Source organism: Tenrec ecaudatus, chromosome 1 (genome assembly GCF_050624435.1).
Source record: "Tenrec ecaudatus isolate mTenEca1 chromosome 1, mTenEca1.hap1, whole genome shotgun sequence".
NCBI classification, from domain to species: Eukaryota; Metazoa; Chordata; class Mammalia; order Afrosoricida; family Tenrecidae; genus Tenrec; species Tenrec ecaudatus.
The window spans coordinates 47,207,344-47,231,688 of NC_134530.1; the positions used below are offsets into that span (position 1 = coordinate 47,207,344).

A 24,345-nucleotide genomic window follows, 5' to 3' on the forward strand; every position below is an offset into this window, starting at 1 on the left:
TGGGAGAAGGGAGACGTTGGACAGGGCAAGATATGACAAAATAAGAATTTATAAATTATCAAAGGTTCATGTGGGAGGGGCGAGTGGGGAGCGAGGGGGAAAATGAGGACCTGATGCCAGGGGCTTAAGTGGAAAGCAAATGTTTTGAGAATGATGAGGGCAATGAATGTACAAATGTGCTTTACACAATTGATGCATGAATGGATTGTGATAAGAGTTGTATGAGCCCCTAATAAAATGATTAAAAAATGCAAAAAAAATAAAGTTGGAACTCACAACCCCACCAATACACACTCTCTATTTTCTCCTCTGCTACCCAGTGGGGGACACTTTTGGGGGCCCCCACAGACTCCAAAGGTCTTTGATAAGAATGTACAGAGATGATACTAAGGTTATCAAAGGCGCTCGTGAGCAGATTTTTTTATGGCTAGCAAGGAGGCAGTGAGAATTTCTTCTGAGAAAAAGAGACTGCCTCCCTAAGAGAGGCAAGGAGGGAGTTTTACAGGAACACAGAACAAAGAAACCACACATATTCATGACCTATGGGGGGTTATACATATTCATAAGGGGTTGTGCAATAGTCCCAGGGTTAGTCTAGGTGTGGGCGCAGATGCTGACTCAGACCGTCTGCTTTGGAAGTGGGTCCAGGAGGTCATGCAGTGAATTTTGGTTCCTCAGCAAGAGTTCCATTGTTCCAGGATGGTGGGAGGATGGGAGGTAGGGAGAGGGAGGGGGCAGATCATGTCTCCTGCACACGCTCAGAGTCAGGTTCTGGCCAGGCACCTCTGAAGGACAACTTCTCTGGGAGGCTTATCATCTACTTGCTCCTGAAAGAAGAAACTCCTAGGGCAGCGGTTCTCAACCTTCCTCAGGCCGTGACCCGTTCATACAGTTCCTCATGTGGTGGGGACCCCCAACCATCACATTAGTTTCACTGATAATTCATAACTGTCATTTTGCTACTGTTAGGAATCGGGTGACCTCTGTGAAAGGGTCAAGACCCACAGGTTGAGAACGGCTGTCCTAGGGAATGGACAGTTTCTTACTGAAGTGTAGTCACAGATAGAGTGGGGTTGTCTTTGAGCTAAATTTTTTCCTGTGCAGATGGGGTGAGGTGGGTGTGGGAGGCCTGGTTGGGCATGATCAAGGGTAATGTAACTGAGAGGAATTGCAGAAACCCTGGGGGGGGACTGTGCATGATAGTGTGACAGGAGGAAAGTCAAAGGAAATAGAGGAAAGAGCTGGGAGGCAAAGGGCATTTCTAGAGGTCTAGATAAAGACATGTACATATGCAAATATATTTATATATGATGATGGGGAAATAGAGCTATGTGCCTATATTTATAGGTTTAGTATTTAGGTAGCAGAGGACATCTGGCCTCCACTCAAGTACTCCCTCAATGCAAAAATACTTTCTTCTATTAAATTGGCATTCTATGCCTTCCCAACTGTATTGGACAGGGTTTTCTAGAGAGACAAACCAGATTGCTAGTCATTATATATAAATATATTTATAAAGATAGATATATAATATAAGAAATGAACCGTTAAATTATATACAGATAGATAATACAAGAAATTAAAAGTTAAATTATAAAGCAGTGAGACACTAGCAGTCCTTTAAGGCTTGAGAGCCGCCAGTTGCCAGTCCCCTTCTGTAGAGAGAGCTGGGCTATATATATCCAGGCAGCAAACAGCAAGGCAGGTCTCCAACTGTCATCAACTGTCGGTCCCCAGCTCCAGAGATGAACATTCCAATCGTGTGGGCTTGAAGGGACCTCAACTTGCAGCGACACAGTCCACAGGCTAGGCATCCCACAGGTAGTGTACCCCTTTAAACTGAGGCACAGAACAAGCAAGGTGAGGCTCATCGAGCCATTTATCCCTCTGCCCTTCAGTTAATCCTACTTGTGTTTATCGGCCAGGCTGGCACAATAAACTATTGCACCGACACAACTGCTGAAGATAAAGCGGGTGAACAATCAAATGTGGGGAAGAAAGCTGATGGTGCCCGGCTATCAAAAGATATAGTGTCTGGAGTCATAAGGGTTTGAAGATAAACAAGTGGCCATCTGGCTCAGAAGCAATAAAACCCACATGGAAGAAGCACACCAGCCTGTGTGATCACGAGGTACCAAAGGGATCAGTTAACAGGTATCAAAGAACACTAAATCATATAATTGTGTGCTCACCTCCATGATACGACCGCTGAAGACAAATGGGTGTATGAGCAAATGTGGTGAAGAAAGCTGATGGTGCCCTGCTATCAAAGGATGTAGTACCTGGGGTCTTGAAGGCTTGAGGGTAGACAAGCGACCATCTAGCTCAGAAGCAACAAAGCCCACATGGAAGAAGCACACCAGCCTGTGAGATCACAAGGTGTCGAAGGGATCATGTATCAGGCATCATTAGAACAAAAAAATCTTACCATGGTGAATGAGGGGGGGAGCGTGGAGTGGAGACCCAAAGCCCATGGTAGGCCACTGGACATTCCCTTACAGAAGGGCCTTGGGGAGGAGATGAGCCAGTCAGGGTGCGATGTAGCAACGATGAAAAATACAACTTTCCTCTAGTTCCTAAATGCTTCCTCCCCACCCCACTGTCATGATCCAAATCCTACCTTGCAAGTCTGGATAGACCAGAGGATGCACACTGGTACAGATAGGAACTGGAAACACAGGGAAGCCAGGGCGGATGATCCTCTCAGGACCAGTGGTGAGAGTGGTGATACCGGGAGGGAATAGTGAGGGTGGATTGGAAAGGGGGAACCGACTTCAAGGATCTACATGTGACCTCCTCCCTGGGGGACGGACAACAGAAAAGTGAGTGAAGGGAGATGTTGGACAGAGCAAGACATGACAAAATAATAATTTATAAATTATCAAAGGGTCATGTGGGAGGGGGGGAGTGGGGAGGGAGGGGGAAAATGAGGGCCTGATGCCAGGGGCTTAAGTGGAGAGCAACTGTTTTGAGAATGATGAGGACAATGAATGTACAGATGTGCTTTACACATTGATGTATGTATGGATTGTGGTAGGTGTTGTATGAGCCCCTAATAAAACGATTTAAAAATGAAAAAAGTAAAGGGACGTCCTGGCTGCTGAGTTTGGATTCGTGGAGTGAGTGTGAGGTGGCAGGAAGACCCAGTTGCCATCGCGTGATTTCAGCTCGTGGTGACCCCTGCATGTCGGAGAAGGACTGTGCCCCCTAGGATTTTAATGTCTGATTTGGGGAAGTAGATCTCCAGGCCTTTCTTCCGAGGTCCCTCTGGGTGCACTTAAGCTGCACGTCTCTCCGCAGCCAAGTATGTTAACAGTTATTTCACCCAGGACTCCGTGTAGGCTCCGTTGTTGCTGTGAGGTGCCACCAAGTCTGTTCTGACCCACAGCGAACCTGTGCACAACAGAACAGAACCGGGGCTGGACCTGTGCCCTCCTCCCCACTGTTCCCGTGCTTACGTTCACGGTCGCCACAGAGCTGTTATCTTCACCATTTCCTTTTCTTCTGAGTAACAGATTTCTGTCATCACTTTACATTTGAAATTCAGTATTAATTCAGTAATTAGAATGGACCAGATCAGGTAATGGCGAATGCTTTCTACACCCCTAATTTTCCTTCTGTAGCTGTTTGTTTGCGTTGTTGTGATGCTTATAGATCTGCCTACTGTTTGGTGGAAAATGGAGTCACAGGAGTCAACTCACGTCCAGACCTGAAGGGTGGCAAAGGGTCATACTCTTGGGAAGTCCATCACTGTCTAGCCAACCAGTAAGCCTGGGCTCTTAGGACTTTTGTTCCGTACTTCCCGCCCCTCTCTCCATGCCCTTCTAACGTGATCCCTTTCACAGCTACAGCACGTGTGAGGCGGGCACCGGCCTGGGCAATGTTTTGTTGGGTGTGTGTCGGTGACTATGAGTCTGAGCTGGCTCAATGCCACCTAACGACATGTGAAGGCACGTGTAGAAATCTCTGTCAGAAAACAATAAATGTGTATGTATACCTATGCGTACATATGCATGTGAAGGTATATGTAAACACATATTCATTTGTGGCTATAGTCACACTCTCCCTCCCACACCCGCTCAGCCGATGTGTCTCTAGGCATCTACTTGTTCTCCATTATTGCAGGATTGTGTGCACAGTCTTTACTTTTAATATCTACGTGCTTCCCCGTGTCTTTCCGCCATCATTTTTTGCAGACCTTCCCTTAACCCAAATTAGTACAGATGTTTTAGTCAGATGTACTCCCCCCCCCGCTTTGTAACCCTCAAATAAGAGTTCTTTTCGTTCAAAAACCTCTTCTTGACATTTTTTCCCACCCACTCTCCCTCTTTCCCTCCTTCTCCCCTCTCTCTTCCTCCCCACCCTCCAGCCCCCCGACCCCGTCATAATCTTGAAAGTCTGTTCCTTTGGTGTGAAAACCATCCCCCCTTTAGCAATGGTGTCGTGAAATGCTTATCTTTATGACTAACTCCAACTAACTTTGCTGCACACAGTGTCTCCCAGTGTTGTCCATGCCAGGAGGAGTTTAATTGTCTCATTATTGCTTTGTCAGGATACATAATATTCACTGTGTGTATGTACCAGAGTTTGTTTATCCATTCCTCCGTAGATAGGGTTTGGGGTTGTTTCCATCTCTTTGTTAATATAGAAATGGCTGCGATAAATACGGGGGTGCATGTATCAGTTGTGTTCTTTATTTGGGGGTGTGTATATGCTGATTAGAGATATTTCCATTTCTCTTAGCATTGCTTAAGGAGGCACAATGCTGTTTCCATAGTGACTGTACAATTCTGCAATTCCCACCAGCAATGTAGGACGATCCCAATCTTTCCAACAATTGCTATTTGTTTTATTTTTAAATTTTGCTAAGAGTGTCATTGTGAAGTGGTAGCTCAGCGTTGTTTTAATTTTATTCTTTTATAGCTAATGATCACAAGCATATCTTCATATGATTGTTGGCTGACTCAATACTATCTTTAGTGTCTATTCATGTCTTCTCGCTCTTTGTGTTTCTTACAGACTTTTAAAACGAGCCCTTTATCTGATATATCAGTGTCAATGTCTGTGTGTTCTCTTTTTACTCTTCTGATGGACATAAATGTTATCTTTTTAGAAGGTCCCAGTCCTTTATTTTGTCTTCTGTAGTGTGGGTGTTTATTCGGACCCATAAGTTTGTCCCTATATTTTCATTTATCATTACGGTGATAGGTCTTAATCCACCTTGAAGTCATGGTGTGAGGGATTGGTCCTGCTTCACTCTTTTGCAAGTGGGGATACAATTTTTCCAGCACCATTTATTGGAAAGACTCTACATTCCTCAATTAATGTGTTTTAAGTCTTTTATAAAAAAAATCAGCTGTCTGAAGGGGCTTGACTATATTGCTTGGTTCTCTGTTCTAATCTACTGCTCTGTATCTCTATCCTTGTATCAATACCAAGCTGTTTTGATTGTACCTTGTACCAATACCAAGCAATATACTAAGTTTTTTAATAGGACAGTGAATGGTCCCCTACTTTGTTTTTGTGTTTTGATTTTTCTGGCTTCTTCCTTTTCCATCTGAAGTTAATGATTAGTTTTCAGTTTCTTTGAAAAATTATAGTGGGACTTAGTTTCAAATTGCACTGAATTTATAGAGTGCTTATTGACATATCCCTATATTGTCTTCCTATCCATGACAATAGAGGAGCATTTATATGTCATTTTTGGTTTCTTGTAGAAGTGTATTATAGTTGTCATTGTATAGGTCTTTTGTGTCTGTTTAGATTTATTCCTAAGTACTTTATTGTAACTGATATTTTTCTTTTAATTTCCTTTTTGAAGTCCTCTTTTTTAATATACAAGAATCTAATTGATTATTGTATGCTGACCTTATATCCTGTTACGTTGCCAACTTTTTCAATGAGTTTCAGCAAATTTTAAATTGAGTCTGTGGGTTTTTCTAGATATAGGATTACATCATCTGCAAATAGAATTTTTGGTTCTTCGTCATTTTGAATGCCTTTGAAATCGTTTTGATGTCTCACAACTCTGGCTAACACCTCCAAGACCATATTACATAGGAGTGGTCTTAAAGGGCAGCCTTTCTCGACTCTTTACAATAGTGGTCTCACACAATAGTTACCCTTTTGTGATCGACTTATTTCACCCAGCATATTGTCTTCCTGGTTTGCTTATGTTATGAAGTGTTTTGCAGATTCGTCATTAATTCTAATGTTGCATAGCATTCCGTTGTGCGGATGTGGCATAGTTGATTTAGTCACTCTTCTGTAGATTAGCTGCTCCGTCTTCTTCCTGTGTTTGTGAATTGTGTTGCACCGAGCACGGGCTGCGTGTATCAGTTTGTGCCATGGCTCTCATTTCTCTAGGACATGTCCCGGGGCGTGGGATTGCTGGACCGTGCTATTTCTACGTCCACCTTCTTAAGGAGGTGCCCTACTATTTTCCAGATGGCTGCATCATTTTACAATCAGAACAGCAGTGCACGAGGATTCTGTTTATTGAAACATCTCGATTGTTATTCTGTTCATTCTTGGAGACCTTTCTTTTCAAATTTAAAAACTCCTTATTATTTTTCTTCCTGGCACGGGGACCACAATGTACAGGGCAAGATACTTGATGTAATGGGAAGGAGAAGACAAAGCTACAACACAAAATCCGACCTCAGGAATGTTCATCTGAGTGCCACTGCACTGAGCTTCTCAATCGCTGCGCGTTTGCAAACTGCTGTGACCGTCCTGGACAAGAAGGGTTTCCCGTTGCAGCTGCGGTGACTTTTGTGACTGTGGGTCACTGCTCTTTCTGGGGCCGATTTGGACAGCTCCTCTCCTGCATTTGGGACGACCATCTCAAAGGAACCTGCAGCTTTCCTGACAACCCCTTGCTCTCCCTTCCTCTAAAAATGGTAGCCCTTTTCTGCTGAATGTTTAGAACCCTAGGCTACCATACCCACCACTGCCACCAGCAGATCCATAACGACCACCGTAAGGACCGCCCGAGCTTCTTCCACCCCAAACTAACCGCCCTGCATGCGTCTATAATCTGACTGCTATTGGCTACCGTCATTTCCCAATCATTACAGTTCCTACCACCACCATAGTTACCATTGCCAAAATCTCCTCCTCGTATATGTAACCACCATATCCACCACCTTGGCTTCCTGGTCCGCCGCTGCCATCGGCCCCTCTACTGCTCTAACCAGCACCACCGCCCTCGTTGCCAGCATCACCTCCTCCCTAACACCTTTGCTGCTACCACCTCCATAACGGTTTCTCCCACCACAGTCCCCTCCACGGCCCCTGAAGTTGCCAGATCCACTCCACGGCCTCTCTGTGGCCCGGCAGACGGCAGCTCTTGCTTTGAAAGGCCTTTTCCACTGCATCACTATGCCCATTAATAGTGTAGTATTTCTGAACAACAGTCTTATCAACTGAATCATGACCATCAAAATGTACAAAAGCAAAGCCTCTCTTTCCCCCGCTCTGCCTGTCCTCCATGACCTCTATGGGTTCAGTCTGGCCATACTTTCCCAAGTAAGTTCTCAAACCATATGCTTCTGTGTCTTCTTTTACATCACCAATAATTTCTTTCTTCACTAGTAACTGGGCACCAGGCTTTAGAAAACCCTCTCTTGAAATAACTCTCTCTGGTTCGGTCACACGCCTGTCAGCCTGGCATGGCCGGGGACACCTGGCTGTCTCCGCCGTTCAACACAAGAGGAAGTTGCAAAACCAACGCCCCTGGAAAGCTTTGCTCGACGGTCTCTCCCACCACATCATCCGTGAAGTGTGCCCCACTTCTGAAACGCTCTCTTCAACAGTCATCTCTGGTTTCCAAGCTCAGACCACCAACGAGCCCTTTTGGCAACTGTTCAGGGTCCTTTGGCTCACAACCCTCCATTCTAAGACTGGACTCGCCTCTGCCAACTTGAGTTTGGTAGGTTTGGTTTGGTCTGGTCTTCCTTTAGTGGCGACCATTGGTTCTTGATCATATACTACCTCCTGAAATGGGTGACTGTGTAGTTTTTTATTTTTTTTGAATTTTTAAAAACAATTTATTGGGGCTCATACAATTCTTATCACAGTTCATACATATACATACATCAATTGTATAAAGCACATCTGTACAGTCTTTGCCCTAATCATTTTTTTCTCCTCTTTTCTTTTTTTACATTTTATTAGGGACTCGTACAACTCTTACCTGTGTTGTTTTTTAATACAGTGACAGTGTACTCAGGTTCTTTTGACGCTTTCTACCTCATCATAAAATCCTTTTACACTGTAACCTGACACTGGAATTATTTTCTTCTTTAAGCTTGAGAAATGCTTTCGACTGCCTAATCCCAGGTCGCTGCACGTTTCCTGGACGTCACTTACTTTGTCTCCTGGAACCATTAACGGCACTGCCGTAGAGGAGCTTCCAACTCAGGGATCCAACGGGGCAGAGGAGGGGTGCTCCGCAGGGTTTCTGAGACTGTAACTCGTTCCGGGAGCGAACAGCCTCGCTTTTCTGCTGACGAGAGTCCAGTGGGTGTGTACTGCAGACCTTCTGGTTAGCAGTCCAAAGTTTAACTCACTTGTATCAAAAATGTTCTGAAGATGAGAACGTCTATGTTTGTTTTGAGCGCGAACGCCGTCCCCCACTACCACAAATTATGCAGTCGGGTTTCCCACATTTGGGGAAATCGCAGGGGCCAGAACATCCGGAGTGCAATGGGTGAGCCTCACCCTGGGAAAGCCCCCTTCGCGATCATGGTCTCTCCCCTGCCAGGTAAGTCTAGCGTCTGTATTTCTTATATCACATATTATCAGCAATGCATGAAAATGGGCGTCCCAACATAGCTATCTACCCCCAGAGCCTCGCTCTGTTCAGCCTCTGGAGTTCCATTTTCTCCCAACGGTCTACACCTGGATACGTTTCCAAAAGACACCCCCAAGGCAACATTGTCTAAACTACTTCCTGGTAAATTTTACAGTTGTTATTGGATTCAAAGATGACTTCACAAAACCAGTTTCTTCAAAGTTCTAGGTTCAAAAGCACACCCACAGGTCAATTGGCCTAGGGGGTCGCCCAGCTCCACGGAGTTGGTGACATGTAGTTTCTAGGAGGGTTACCGCGGGTTCTCCAGACTGGCCTTCTTTTCCATTCCCCCTCTAAGCACAGAAAACCCCACCCAAGCCCGCTGCTAGTGAGGTGAGTCACACGCATGACGAGCCCATGGGTCAGAGCAGACAGGAAGGCTCCAGAGCGTCCTTGGCTGGATCTTTACTAAAGCAGACCACCAGGCCACTGGGCGGGCTCAAACAGCCCATGTTTAGGTTCAGAGTTGAACACAAGCCTACATACCCCATGTGCCACTCGGGGGACCTGCTCTCTTTGCAAACGGGGGAGGTACTGTGATCTTGCCTCCCACTGACACATGCTTTAAAGCAGATTCGGTTCTTCTGTCAAAAATCCCAGTGGCTGTGGAAACTCCCCCCTTCTCTCCCGTTAGGCAGGGTCCAAGTAGATAGCTGCACATGGCGCTTCTTCAGCAATGAGCTTTGGGGATGTTTTTGGTAGGTTGACCTTGTGTGTTTACCACTGGTATTAACTCTCAGGGGAACTGAGGGAACAACTGCCCAAGCACCGCTGCCACCTGCAATACACTGTAGAAGAAACAGGGTCAGAGCCGCATTCATGTGTCCCCGGGGCTTGGTGGAGTGCCTGGCTCAGTGTAGCCACCAGAGAACTCTGCGCTAAGTAAAGGTCTTGTACTGAACAAGCGTGTGTTGTTTTATAAGCTCGGGCTTCCAGCGCTTGTGGCTGATCTGTCTCCTGATGCCTTTCCTATTTAAACTGAGAGTCCCTCATTGAATTGTGTTGGTGGGATGGACTTTCAAAGGCAGTGTGGGATGTGCAGAAGTTGTATCAGATGTTCTGAGGAGGGCATTCTTTTAGCGCCTGCGCTCCCGTTCTAGGCTGCGGCAGTCCTCGGTAAAGGTAAATGAAGGACGGTGCTGGCAGTCTGTGACGTGGCAAGGCTCCTAACAGGTCTTTTGGGAAGGCCGCCAAGCACAGAACCCGGTTCAGCTAGAGGACAGGGCGCACGCTTCCTATTGCCCAAGCAGCATCAGGTGCACGGGGGATAGAGCCTGGCTTCTGCCCCTTTAGTGGGTAGCTCTGAGCTTTAAACTGGTCAGATGCTTCATTGGTATAGAGGAAACCAAAATGGTATTTACGGAAAAAGAGAGAGTGGAACACATCCTGGCCCACCAACCCGGGGATGATATTCCTGCTCAGAACAGCCAATGCACACAGAGGACCATAGACATGTCCCTCACTGACCCATAGCGCTATGGAGGGACAACACAGGAGACGCTGAGCAGGAATTGTACCCCATCTGACCCCACCACACCGGACGAAATATTAAGGGCGTGCAACAGACCCGCAAGGGGAGCAAAGCAATGAAGTCCCCAGGGAAGACCAAAAACAGACTGTGGGGTCAGGGGAAGGCACTCAACTGGAAAACACTCCTAAAGGTCAACAGACCTGGAACTACTTATGAACTTTTCTTTTTTGTGTATTTTGTTGTTGTTTTGCTCTGTCTTGTTTTTTGTGCCTATTATTGTCTCTGCAAGTCTATCTAGATAAGGCAGGCGGGATAAAAAATCTGGAGGAGAAAAAACCGGGACTGATGGTTTGGGGGGAGGTGCACAGGAGAGGGAGAGGTGGGGGAAAGGAAGGGGGGTATCAACAAACCCAGGGACAAGGGAACAAGTGATCTAAAATTGATAGTGAGGAGGGCAGGATGCCTGGGGGTGGGGGCTTGATCAAGGGCAATGTAACTGAGAGGAATTACTGAAACCCAAATGAAGGCTGAGCATGACAGTGGGACAAGAGGAAAGTAAAAGGAAATAGAGCAAAGAACTAGGAGGCAAAGGGCATTTATAGAGGTCTAAATACAGGGATGTGCATAGGTAAATATATTTATATGTAACAATAGGGAAATAGATGTATGTGCATATATTTATATGGTAAGTATTAAGATAGCAGACAGACATTGAACCTCTACGCAAGTACTCCCTCAACTCAAGAACACTTTGTTCCAATAATTCTGTGATACTCACCTTCCCAACAGGATCATTGAAGACAAAATGGGTGATTAAGCAAATGTGGTGAAGAAAACTGAAGCTGTCCAGCTAACAAGAGATATAGCGTCTGGGGTCTTAAAGGTTTTAAGATAAATAAGCTGCTATCTAGCTGAGAAGCAACAAAGTCCACATGGAAGAAGCACACCAGCCTGTGTGATCATGACATGTTGATGGGATCAGGTATCAGGCATCAAAGACCCAGAACAAAAAATCTTATCAATGTGAATGAGGGGGGGAGGGGCGCAGAGTGGAGACCCAAAGCCCATCTGTACACATTGGACATCCCCTTACAGGAGGGTCACAAGGAAGAGATGAGCCAGTCAGGGTGCAGTATAGCACCGACGAAACTTACAACTTTCCTCTAGTTCCTAAATACTTCCTTGCCCCCACTATCATGACCCCAATTCTACCTTACAAATCCGGCTAGAACATAGCATGTGCACTGGTACTGATCAGAGCTGGAAACACAGGGAATCCAGGACAGATAACCCCCCCAGGACCAATGAGAGTAGCGATACCAAGAGGGTAATAGGAAGGTGGGGGAAGACAGGGGCAGCTAATCACAATGATCTACATATAACCCCCTCCCAGAGGAATGGACAACAGAAAAGTGGGTGAAGGGAAACAGCGGTTGGTGTAAGACATGAAAAACTTTTAAAAAATGAATTATCAAGCGTTCATGAGGGAGGGAGGGTGTGGGAAGGGGGGAAATGAGCTGGTACCAAGGGCTCAAGTAGAAAGAAAATATTTTGAAAATGATGATGGCAGCATATGTACAAATATGCTTGACACAGTGGATGGATGGATGGATTATGAAAAGAGCTGTATGAGTCCCCAAGAAAAGGATTTTTTTAATGGTATCTAACATAAGGTTGTTGTCAGGAGTAAATGAAATTGTGTAAGCAAAACATGATTATACAAATCTCCTGAGTCTAGAGGGCGTGGCAGAAAAGTAATGTTCAGATAAGATTCAGAGGACAACAGAAGGGAAAAATGAATTCTTGGTAGTGATGGTCTTGAATGATTTTCTCAATATTTAGACTATTCTCTAATGCAGTTTGAACCATCAATTTGTCTCCTTCTCAGTGGCCCCCACTCCAAGCTCTTCTCTCCTCAGCTCCGTGGATCATCTGGGTTGGGGGCCGAGGGAAGGGAAGGCTAGCTGTGGGTGACCTGAAGCGAGTAGCTTACCCAGCGTCCTGGTCCTCACGGCACTTGGGTGTGGCCCCAGCAGCACCAGCTCCCCGGCAGCGGTGGGCAAGGTCGGGGTGCTGTGAGCCCTGCAGGTAGGGGGCGCTCTGTGGCCAGGTCTGGGCATCTGTTGCTCCCAGCACTGTGCGAGGGGAGAACCTGTCCCGTGGCCCTGCAGAACGGGAAAAGAAGCAGCATCTCAACGTGGAAAAACTACCAGGACAGTGAAGGAAAGCTGGGAAAAACCCAGAGTGAAGCCGAGCCTGAAGAGGAAGACAAGTCAGAAGATGCAAGTCCAGAAGTGGAGAGGAAGTCAGGGTCCTAAAGGCAGCTAATGCTGAGAGGGAGCCAGGGGCCGAGGGACCATCTCAAGGTGGGGCAAGCTGATGTGCGAGCGAAAGCCAGAGAGGGAAGCTTACGGGTCTTGAAAAGCAAAAAGGAAAATGGAACACGGATGCTTTCCCCAAGGACTATCAGGAGGACTTACCTGAGAGGCACTTGAGAAGTGAGGAAATGAGGAATGTGGTGACATGTCGAGAGCCCAGAATCCTTTCCCCAGGGGGGCCCAGCTGGGTGTCAAAGAGTAGGGTCTCCTACCTCGACAGCCTTTGACTTTCCATTCTGATTCTCTCATGAGAATTGTGCTGGCCTTGCTTTCCTTGACAGGCATTTGCCAGATTCTGAGACCGGGTGGTGTGGAGGCAACATGTGGGGCTGCCTGATCCGCTGTTCAAAACCACCAGCATTTCCACATGAGAAAGATGGGGTTTTCTACTCCCTTGAGCAGTTTCAGAAACCCACAAGGGGTTGCTCTGCGCCAGCATGAACTCAGAGTACTGAGTTTGGTTTTGGTTTTAGAGTGCTTTAACCTAGGAGCTCTGGTGGCGCAGTGGACTAAGCACTGGGCTGCTGACCACAGTCGTTTGAAGCCACCAGCATTTTGACTTCGAGTTACACTCTGGGAGACCCTCAGGGGCAGCTCTACCCTGTCTGATAGCGTCACTAGGAGTCAGCTTTGACTCATTGGCAGTGCATTTGTTTATTGGCTTTAACCTATGCTGACATTTTGCTTTCAGGGTCACTCTTGTCACCAGCAGCCTGTGAACCAACTCTAGCGCTGTGTCTTAGAGGAGATTTTTCACCCATGTGCCTGGAAGAGATGTTCCTGGCACTTTGTGAAATATTTACAAAAAAAACTTTGCAGGACTGAAACAAACAGTACTGTAGGACAGAGAGGAAGGAGGAAGAGGTGGGAGTACACAAGAGATGGATATGAAAGACATTTTGGTATCCTAAAACATTTAGAAACACAGAACTAGCTCAGACTGAACCCTGAAAATCTACTTTACAGACTAGTGTATTAAAATAGACATATTTTAAGAGCAATTTCTGAGGTCACAGTCTTGGAGCGTATGAAACAGTTGTGATCTGGCTGGAGGTCTAAATGCGCTTCTTGAGTTTTAGGGAAACAGATTATACTTTCAAGCAAGCTGGCAGCTGGCTTACCAGGTACATCCTATTTGGCTATCATTAACACCAGGAAACCACCCTGCTCAAAAGTAGCTTTATATATTTTACCAGATTCAGATGATCAACACATTTCTTTTAAGATGCGGCAGCTTTCGTTAGGCTCCATGACGAGAACATGGAAGCTTGGGTTGGACTGGGGGATAGATAGGTGGTGATGGCAGTGAAAACTGGATGAAATGGAATTACATGGGATTTAGGAACAAGTCAGCACGTATAAACCCTGCAACGAACGTAAGGTAACAAAATTGGCTTGAGGCCATCTATCGTGGAACCATTTGTAACAGACATTAGTTTTCTCTTCGAAAAGACCCACCCTGGGTCGCTTATCCATCTCCTCCCAAGAAGCAGTTCCTTTGCTCGATCGCAGGACTTCCATTCTGAGCACCAGGCTTACCCTGTAAGGCAGAGTAGGAGTGCCCTTGTGGGTTTCTGAGACTGCAAATCCCTGATGTCACCAGGGCTCCCCACTCCTACAGGTTCCTTTTGAGCTGGAATGACTCAACGACAGGGACTTTGGGTTGAGGGTTGCAGGTGATGCTATACAGGGGGAGCCTCAAATCCATTTTGAGTCACCACACGCTCAGCCTCCTGTTTTCTTTGTGATCCTGGACCTGAAATGTGAAAAGTTTTATTTCCTCACAGGCAGAGTGTGTTTGACAAGGGATTACTACCTCTATCCTAGCCAGTCCAGGAGCGGGGAGCCTCGGCTTCAGGGTCTTGCCAGTGCCCTTCATGGAAATTGGGGTGCTAGGGTACATAGTCAAGAGTCATACCCTGACGGTCTCGGTCATGGAGCCCTGAACCAGTTCTCTTAAGATTTTCTATGTGCAATGGTTTACCTAGCCCAATTAGGGGCCCTTTCCCATGTCTGTAGTTCTACCTGCAGCTGTGGTGAACCGATGAGCAGCTGATCATGATTTTGTGAGTTTCCTCTATTTCCCAAGGCTTACTGAAGTGGTTGATTTGCTGTGGCTCCTTGGACACCATCATGGCCTCATGCTGATGGTCTCTCAAGGGCCAAAAGAGTGCAGATGTTAGTGTTTTCTGGGAATACTCACCAAAGGTTACCTCTGCAGCTGAGGATTTTGACACTCAAAGGAACAGGATGACACGTTCTGTGGAAACCAGTCATGTTCTTTCCCCAGCACCTCCTGCCCTCGCCCAATGGGTGCGTGAAAAAAGTGACCGTGTGGGGTTCTGTTCCTCCTTGTTCGACAGGAAGCCACTTCTTCCCAGGCAGTCCCAGCTGCATCCCGGAGACACGACGAAGGCTGGCGTAAACGGGTTTGGCTGCATGGGCACCTGGTCACCAGGGCTGCTTTCAACTTTGGAAAAATGGACATTGTTGCCACCAATGACCCCTTCATTGACCTGAACTAAATGGTTTACATGCTCCAGTGTGATTCCACCCATGGCACATTCAATGGCACCGTCAAGGCTGAGAATGGGAAGCTTATAATCAATGGGAAGTCCATCTCCATCTTCCAGGCGCGAGATCCCAACATCAAGTGGGGTGAGGCTGGTGCCCAGAGCATCATCCCTGCATCTATGGGTATAGCCAAGGCTGCGGGCAGGGGTATCCCAGAGCTGAATGGGAAACTCACTGGCATGTCCTTCTGTGTCCCCACCCACAGTGCGTCGGTCGAGGATCTCACCTGCCATCTGGAGAAAGCTGACAAGGACGACGACATCAAGGTGGTGGTGAAGCAGCATCAGATGGCCCCCCAAAGGGCATCCTGAGCTACACTGAGGACCAAGTTGTCTCCTATGACTTCAACAGTGACAGCTGTGGTGCTGGGGCTGGCTTTGCCTTCAATGACCACTGTGTCAAGCTCATTTCCTGGTATGATGATGAATTTGGCTCCCGCAAAAGAGTGGTGGACCTTATGGTCCACATGACCTCCAACGAGTAAGCACCTCCCTGGGTCCCCAGTCCCAGCAACAACACTGGAGGAAGAGAGGCCCTCAGCGGCTGGGGAGTCTTTTCCCCAACTCGGTCCCCCAACACACTGAGAAATCCCCTCATCAATTATTTCATGCAGATCCCTTGAAGAAGGGGAGGGCCTTAGAGCCCACCTTTGTCCTGGACCATCAATACACTATACCTAGTGTTGCCCCCTCCCTCACCACCACCACCACCAAAGTGACTGTGGTGCCTGGGATAGAGGTTATGTGTCGGCTCAGCAACATGGACTTGTTCTCACCGAGGCTGACCTGGCCACTGACACTGCTGAATACCAATCTTGAGCAGAGATCAACACTGAGTCCAAGATATGGGACCATTCCTTTGGGAGACTAACCAACAATCTGGTGGCAGGTTTAATGATAAAGAACCACTTCTTCATGGAAAGGGGCAGAATTCCATTCTTATTGAAAGAGATGTGGAATTGCCATCCCTGCCTCCTGTCGGGAGTCACAAGGCCCAGCCATTGTCTTGATCTTGCTTGGCTGAGCTCTGTAACTTTCCACAGGAACTGTTTGTTCTGCGGTCATTGTTCTCAGGGAAACACCTGCGGCTTGTTTCCCTTTCCCTGGCCTATATAAGCTGTAGCCTTTTACTCAATAAATGAGACTTAATCAGAGTGCGGTCTTGTCTCCATTTCTCATGTCTCTTGTTCCCCCAGTTCCCACTCCCTCCTCCAGGGTCTGCGTTGAAGTTCCCGCGGGACGGGACAGCCTGCGATGCTTCTGTCAAAACTACCTTTGTGGTTTTATCAGGCGCAGCATCGTCAGACCAAGGGACTCCTCACTTTACGGCAAATGCAGTTTATCAGTGGGGTCATGCACATGGAACCCACCTGTCTTATCATGTTCCCCATCTTCCTGAAGCAGTTGGCTTGATACAACAGTAGAATGGACTTCTAAAGACACAATTACAGCACCAGCTAGCAGGCAACACCTTGCAGGGTTTGCAATGTCTATAGGAGGCGGTATGTGCTCTTAACCGAGGTCCAGTACAAAGTGCTGTGTCTCCAGTAGCCAGGATCCACAGGTCTAGAAACCAAGGAGTAGAAATGGGAGTGGCACCACTCACTATCCCCCCTACTGACCCACTGCAACATTTTTGGCTTCCTGTCCCTGCAACGCTATGCTTTTTGTGTCTAGGTCTTAGACCCAAAGGTTGTAATACACCTGCCTGGAGATCCAGGACTGATTCCATTAAACTGTAGGAATACCTCCTGGCTATTTGGGACTCATGCCTCTGGATCAACAGTAACGAATCGTGCTCCTGTATTGCGTGGTGTGATTGATCCTGATTACCAAGGGGAAGTTGGATTAGTGTTGGGTAATGGAAGGAAAGGATATACGTGGAACCCAAGTCTGGAGGTCGTCCTTTAGTATGCCACCTGTCCTGTGATGAAAGCCAACTATAACAACCCAATTCTGACATGTCTACTAATGGCCTATGCTCTTCAGGAATGAAAGTTCGGGTCACTCTACTAAGCAAAGAAACGACTGCCAGCTGAGGTACTTGTTGCTGGCCCAGGGAGCATGTCAATTTGGGTGGGGAGGATTTTCCATTTTATGATGTAGCCTGGTTTGGTGAACTCCATGATGGGACTGTCTGTCAAGCAGCCAAGCAGTTTTGGGAAGAACAGGTGGAGTCTTACTCCTCAGTTTAGTCCGTTCTGCAGAAGCTAGCTCATTGTTACTTCTGGATCAGGACCCTGCCATCTGGTTTATTGACCTTGTTATATTGCCAGACGATCCCAGGAGCCATTAGCAGACTTCCACCTTGTATTCATTCAACTCTGCATCCCCTAGCTTGTGGTCTTCCTAGTCCATCTTCTTGCTTGCTGTGCATCAGCCCCTTCCCCTAGAGCAGTGGCTCTCAACCTTCCTAATGCCCAGACCCTTTGATACAATTCCTCATGTTATGGTGCCCCCAACCATAAAATTATTTTCATTGCTACTTCATCACTGTAATCTTGCTGATGTTATGAATCGGGTGACCCCTGTGAACAAGTTGTTTGACCCTCATAGGGGTGGAGACCCACGGGTTGAGAACTGCTGCCCTAGAGTCTAGGGGAAGCCCCAGCTTATATCTGACCCATGGGCTTGAACTGGCCTGGACGTACCCACTTCTACAACGGTCTGAGCCATTTTTAGAGATAAATCTTTCTGTGTGCATACAGCGTCACTGCTTGTGCTTCTCCAAAGAACACAGCCTACGGGATATACTCGTGTATAAGCACATTTTTTGATGCTGAAAAACTGGGGTTCGGCTTATACATGGGTCAGTGATGCTGAAAAATTGGAGTTCGGCTTATACATGGGTCAGTGGTACCCCAGCGGGTGATTGCCGTTCCTCCGCTGTTCATTCAAAGCTGACACTGCAGGGCTTTGAATGTTTGTTTACTCACATCTAACCAACCAGAGCCATCCTATGACGAGGACGCAGAAGCACCCATAGTGATTCACTTACCCAGCAGCTAAACTGGTAAGGCTGTGCTCTGTCTCTCCCCTCTGGTCTCTGTGTTAATTCACACCCTGAATTTCCCACCCTAGGCTTATACTGGAGTCAATCAGTTTTTCTGGTTTCCCAGGTGATAATTAGGTACCTCGGCTTATACTCGAGTATATACGGTAATGCAAAACCCATCAGCAGGTGGGGGAGGGGCACGAAGCTGCTGGCTTCTGGAAATATTTACAGCCCAGGCACCCTAGCACTACTGTCCTAGCGGCAACTAAGCTTACAGTGCCCTTTGGTGAGATACAGGGTCTAATTCAGCGGTTCTCAACCTGGGGGTCGAACGACCCTTTCACAGAGGTCTCCCGATTCATCACAGTAGCAAAATGACAGTGATGAAGTGGCAAAGAAAATAATGTGATGGTTGGGGGGTTGGGAGGAGGGGGAGGGTCACCACATGAGGAGCTGTATGGAAGCGTCGTGGCATGAGGAAGGTGGAGAACCACTGCCCTAATTGAAGTTCAGACTCAGTGCGGTCACTGAGGAGGAAGAGACCAACTTGAGGTGTGAGAGACAAGCCCCATGTTGACGGCGAAGTTCTGAATAATTGTTTCCTGAGGCACAGGACGCAAGGCGTGTCAGGAAGGAAGGACTGACAAGTGAGGCGAATGCAGGCCATGGAAAGCAGCTGGGCACGCGTCCTTACACACGTGAGGAGGGGCCTTAAAACGCTCGCGGGTAAATGGACCGTGTAAAGGGCCGAGGTAGGCTTGGGTGCTGGCCGGCTGGCCTTCGATTCCGGGTGGCCCGAGGGGCGGGCGGCCGCGTCGCGTCGGGGGCGCGGAGAGCAACGCGGAGGGCGCCGGCAGGGGGTGGGGGCCGGTCCGCGCAGGGCGGGGACAGCGGGGGCCGCAGGAGGCCGAGGACCCCGGCCCCGGCCCGCAGCGCTTCTTCCCGACGTGCTCCTCGCCAGCAGCGTTTCAAACCCCAGGCAATGCCCGCTCCCTCTCCGGCCGCCGCCCCCGCCCCGCCCCGCCCCAGCAACAGGCGGCAACCCGCTCCTCATTGGCCCGGCCCCACGTCGGCGTGAGTTGATTGGCCGTGGGTGATGTCGGCCCCGTTCCGACGCTCGTCGCCACCTCCATTTTGTCGGCGGAAGCAGGCGGCGGCGGCCAGGTCGGAGGCCCCGAGGTGGTCCCCAGCTCCCTTGTCTGTGCTCGCCGGCTTCGCTGGTCTCGAGCCTCATCGCTCCGGGGCAGGGAGGGAGGCGTCGGCGTCGCGCAGGAGCCGCCGCGGCCGTCGTTCCCAGCTCGAAGTCGGTGAGTGGGGCGGCGCTGCGGGCGCGGCCATGTTGGCAGCTGCGCTCCCCATTGTTGGCAGGAGGGAACGAAAGCCTTCTCGGGGGCGCGGGGTCCCGATCGGACCTGCTCCCGGACTCCGGCTCAAGAAAGCCGCTCCGCTCCGAGCATCCCGGCGAAGAGCCGGCCGGGTTTGAGTTGTGAAGGACGCAAAGTCCCGCACTCTTGATGCTAAATACTAGCCCTGTAAGTGACGGCGGGGGCAGAGCAGGAAGGCCCCCCTTGAAAGGCAGGGCGCACTGCTAGCCATTTGCTTTGTTGGAGTGACCAGAGGCCGGACTGGGACTGGGACCCACACGTCCCGTGAGCTTTACGATTTAACGGGCGGGGGACGCCGACCTCGGTGGCAGACTCGGCGGAGTCTAGCTCGGCCTGCGGTAGACGCCGGGAGAGGCTGCTCGCTAGATCCAAAGACCGCAATCTCATGGATCCTTTTTGTAAGGAGAGTTAAGCCAATTGCTTGGTATGACTGTAAAGGCGAGCATGTTCATTTCGAGTAAACTTTCTGGTCACAGAATTCGCATGAAAATTTGAAAAGTTCTTCCCAGGAAAAAAGTAACTTGTGCCGTGACTGGAAGACAGGCGTCCTTTCCAAAAGTCCCCAGGGGTTTCGGGATCTCACAGAGATGGCAGATGAGGAGGCTCAAGGAAGCCATTGGTTCAAAAAGTAGCTGTTTATAATAGTGGATGATTAGCAATGAATGTAAATGGGTACCCTCCCCCGCATTTTGGACTCATCTTTTCTAGCAAAGGCTTCTCTCAAGCGTGTGTGCGGAGGAGACTCAGATGTTGGCCTCAGCTCCCAGGCTGGACTCGGCAGATCAGCCCATGAGAACGTCTGTGTTCAGACAAAGGAAAGGACTCCGAAAGCACCTATTCTCCCGGGCTTGGCAACCAGGAAGAGGGCAGACTGCGGAAACCCTACAATCTGAAAAGCAGACCGAAAGGTACAGTCACATTGTAATGGTGAATTGTTCTGGGCAGTCTGTAGGACTCAAATTCTAAATCCACCCCACCCTTCCTCCTCAAAAAAGGATTGTTTAATTTGTGGGCGAGGATTTTTTGTTTTGGGTTCAAGTAGTAAAGGTTGTATATGTACTAAAGTGTGAATAGCTTGCTCTTTCTAAAAGTTAAAGCAAATGAATGGTCAATTTTTGAGTTTTCCCTTAAAAGTTCTAGAATTGCACTTTGTGGCTTTAGAAGAAACGTTTTAAAGAAAACTCTGAACATCCCTTTCTGAACTTTAAATGTCTTGTTTTCTTTCCATTCACTTCTATCTAGGTGACAGAGAAGCTGACGATGGGTGGTGGAGAGAGGTTTAACATAGCAGTCCCCCAATCTAGAAACATTAGCAAGAACCAACAGCAGCTTAACAGACAGAAGACCAAGGATCAGAATTCCCAGATGAAGATTGTTCATAAGAAAAAAGAAAGAGGACATAGCTGTAATACATCAGCAGTTGCGTGGCAGGCCATGCAAAGTGGGGGGAAGAACAAAGTACATTTTCCAAATAATCAAAATTGGAACTCTAGCTTTTCAAACCCCAGCCTACGGTTTAAGTCTCAAACAAACCAGAACTATGCTGGAGCCAAATTTAGTGAGCCACCATCCCCCAGTGTTCTCCCTCAACCACCAAGCCACTGGGTTCCTGTTTCCTTTCATCCTTCTGATCAAGAAATGATGACATTTCAACTGAAAACCTTACTTAAAGTGCAGGTATAAAATAAGTACTAATGTTTACATTTAAGTATCCTAAAAAAGTGGGTCTGAAACAAATCCACTAGCAAACTAATCTATTTCTGTAAAACTAATATAGAAAACGATTACTTGTTTTACGTGCACTGTGGTGTACTGATTTTATCAGTGCAACTCATGACAATATTTACTTGATAATTATGTTTTCATTTGACTTAACTCTTTAATTGTGAAACCATTTCCAGTTTAGATTTTGGGAGTGATGAATCAAGCTTTTTCTACTTTCTATTGGGGGAAATACTAATTTATCATTCATGGTTCAGTAGATTTACTTGTTGAAAACAAATGGTTGAGATTATAAGCAGATAGCTCCGACAAACTAGGGTGGAAATCTTGAAAGTTTACTGTTCTAGAAACCCTTGACAGTAATAGGCCAACTTGACGTATTGCTAGAAGAAAATGTGAATTTTTCTTAGTGGGTAGTTGTATTTTAGTATTTAGTGGTGAAACTAGGGCCTTAAGTGGCACAGTACACACCAAGAGCCCTATTTCTGACTGCACCAAACCATTTCCCACGCAGTACTGGCTGAATAGCTTTCAAAGTACACTTGTGTTCCCGCACTGCATGAGCTATTGACAGCGATACGAACCACCCTGCAAAGCTTGGTGCAAAGCAGAGGGTTGTAAAATGTTTTAAATATCTAGGAAAGAGCCATGTAAATAATGTAATAAATGTGTGGCATATGTAAGGTTTTGTTGGCTTTTATGCTACAAAGACTATTTTTAGTATGAATTTGCTGAATGTAAGACCATAGACTGTTTTTATACGACCTAATTTTAAAGCTTCAAATAATTTTAAGTTTGCCTTTGTGCTAAAGTGCCAGTGTATGTACGTTCTAATTGATCTGGTTGTAAGCTATATTTCAAAGAAAATTGTAGGGTAAGATGTCTTATAATGAAAAAAGTTCAAGCTGCTGAAACACTTTCTATTTTTAAGAGATGTGAAATGTAGCACATACCATATATACTCAAGTATAAGCTGACCCAAATATCAGCCAAGGCACCTATTTTACCACAATCTACATTAAAAATGTACTGAAAAGCTCAGCTTACACATGAGCATATACGGTAACTTTTCCCCCTTAAACCCAAAGATTAAGTATTAAAAAGATCCTGCTAACAACCTTTAATATTTTGACTTAGACCAGGATTTTGTAACCAGATACAAGTCACCCAATGCCAGCGTACTTTTGTCGTCATGAGTAGGTGCAGCCCCACGGTGGCCACATAAGCAAACTTTCTTGCACAATATTTTGATCGACAAGTATTCTTTGCCTAATGAATTACCCCCAATCCCAGTATCAATTTAAGATAAAAATGTGGAGGTTAATTATAAAATTTCTCATGGCAAAAGCTATTTTCTAGTTTGGCAGCTTAGGTGTGTTTATAAGCAGAATGACTAAATGAACTTCAAATAAATCCAGATAAAATGTCCCAGTCTAATATTGGTATCCTAAAGACAAAATTATACAGCGCTTTATAAGAATTTGACACATGAAATTTAAGTAAATAAATTTTTCTCCCCTAGTGGTTTGTTTTTATTTAAGAAATTGCCGTGACTGCCTAATGTTTACTTTTCACAAGCACACTTAGAAGAGGCAACTAATTTTACTTATTTGATGTTGACATTTGATTAAGAACCAATTAGAGGACCTGTTCTTGATTCCCCCTCTCCCATAGAAAACACACACCGCTGGCTAAAATTATGTCTCCCCGCTTACATTTTAAGATGGTCTAAATGTAGAGAGCAGCACTGCTCTTAGGGTTAAGCTGGTAAGACCCACACCTCCGTACTTTTGAATTGATAGGCTGAAGAGCATTGAACACAAAGCACAGCTCCATTTTTCACCAACAGTTTTGAAGACTAATACCAATGATTGTCCAATTTCTTTTGCTGCAGGGTAATTGGTGACATTGAAAGCTATATTTAACTTAGGTCTTTACATACAGTTTAAGTGTCAAAATGAGTTAAGTGCTTGCTGAAACATTTTTGGTGGATTTCAGGGTAGACGAATGAAAGGATCAAAATACTGGAGAAATTGTTACACAACTGGTTAGTCTACAGGAAAGTGATTAGACTCCCGAATGAATGTATTTGTGAAAACCAAGAGTACAAACAAGTATTCATGCACGAATTAGAGTGAAATTTGTTGCCATTGGGTCAGTTCACGCAGTGGCACTGCAGTGCAGAAGGGCCTCATCTTCCTACTGCTGGGTGACGGGAGGGGGGGCGGGGGAGAGACACGATATGGGACGGGGACTGAGCGAGCCATCAACCGTTTGTTTTGCAGCAGCCACTCATTGTACCAAGGGGCTCAGACCAGTGTAGCTTCCCAGAACATGATCTGGAAAAGCACAGGCACAAGGGGGGGGGGATTTCCGACAGAAATACTTCTCAGTGAAAGGAAGTTACATGTCCGAATTTTTATTTGGGGGAGGGGGGCAGTTGGAGCAATTCTTTACATGTGTGAAGCAAGAACACAGAAACTCAACATAACCTACACTTGGAAGGAGAGGTAGAAAGAAAACCCCTAAAGGAACCTTTCCAAGTGACTAGTGGACTGTGAGTGGATGTTTCTGAATGCGTGTTTTCACCATCACTGCTATGACACATTTCAGAGCTAATGCTACGCTGTCAGACTGTCCTTTGAAATTTTGTAAATATTGTAAAAACCAATCCCCCCCCCACCAAATTTAGAAAGCCACGATCAAGAATCTCAATAGCTGCGAGACCTTGAATTACATCTAACAGCTATGGTTTCTCACCCAGAAGGTTCCACCCTAGTAAACTGTTAAGAGGAACTACATATAAGGCTGGCACACGCTACCTCTAGCCCCGTTCTTATTTAGAATGTGGGACTAGCATCCTTCCTAGGAGTTCTAGGACTTCAAAAAGACAACTGAGTGGAGCCTCTAACATCCAGCCCTTAAAACCCCCTCACATATGCACACATACACCAGTCTCGATAC

General features: G+C 46.8%; 1 protein-coding gene and 1 non-coding gene across 4 annotated transcripts; one reads left to right on the forward strand and one right to left on the reverse strand.

The window, feature by feature from the left end:
* Positions 1-8,616: 8,616 nt before the first annotated feature.
* Positions 8,617-8,775, reverse strand: LOC142438000 (U1 spliceosomal RNA). Its single transcript, XR_012782491.1, has one exon. It is a non-coding gene; the product is annotated as a U1 spliceosomal RNA (small nuclear RNA).
* Positions 8,776-19,397: 10,622 nt separating this feature from the next.
* On the forward strand, positions 19,398-22,916 carry PNRC2 (proline rich nuclear receptor coactivator 2). 3 transcript variants are annotated; one of them, XM_075552436.1, is made up of 3 exons: positions 19,398-19,581; positions 20,368-20,567; positions 20,902-22,916. In XM_075552436.1, exon 3 carries the CDS (start codon positions 20,920-20,922, stop codon positions 21,340-21,342), a length of 423 nt encoding a protein of 140 aa, XP_075408551.1. In that variant the 5' UTR covers positions 19,398-19,581; positions 20,368-20,567; positions 20,902-20,919; the 3' UTR covers positions 21,343-22,916. The 3 variants fall into 3 exon arrangements, with proteins under 3 accessions (XP_075408551.1, XP_075408568.1, XP_075408560.1); XM_075552453.1 differs by having other exon boundaries at positions 20,373-20,567; XM_075552445.1 differs by lacking the exon at positions 19,398-19,581 and adding an exon at positions 19,656-19,806.
* The last annotated feature ends 1,429 nt before the right edge of the window (positions 22,917-24,345 follow it).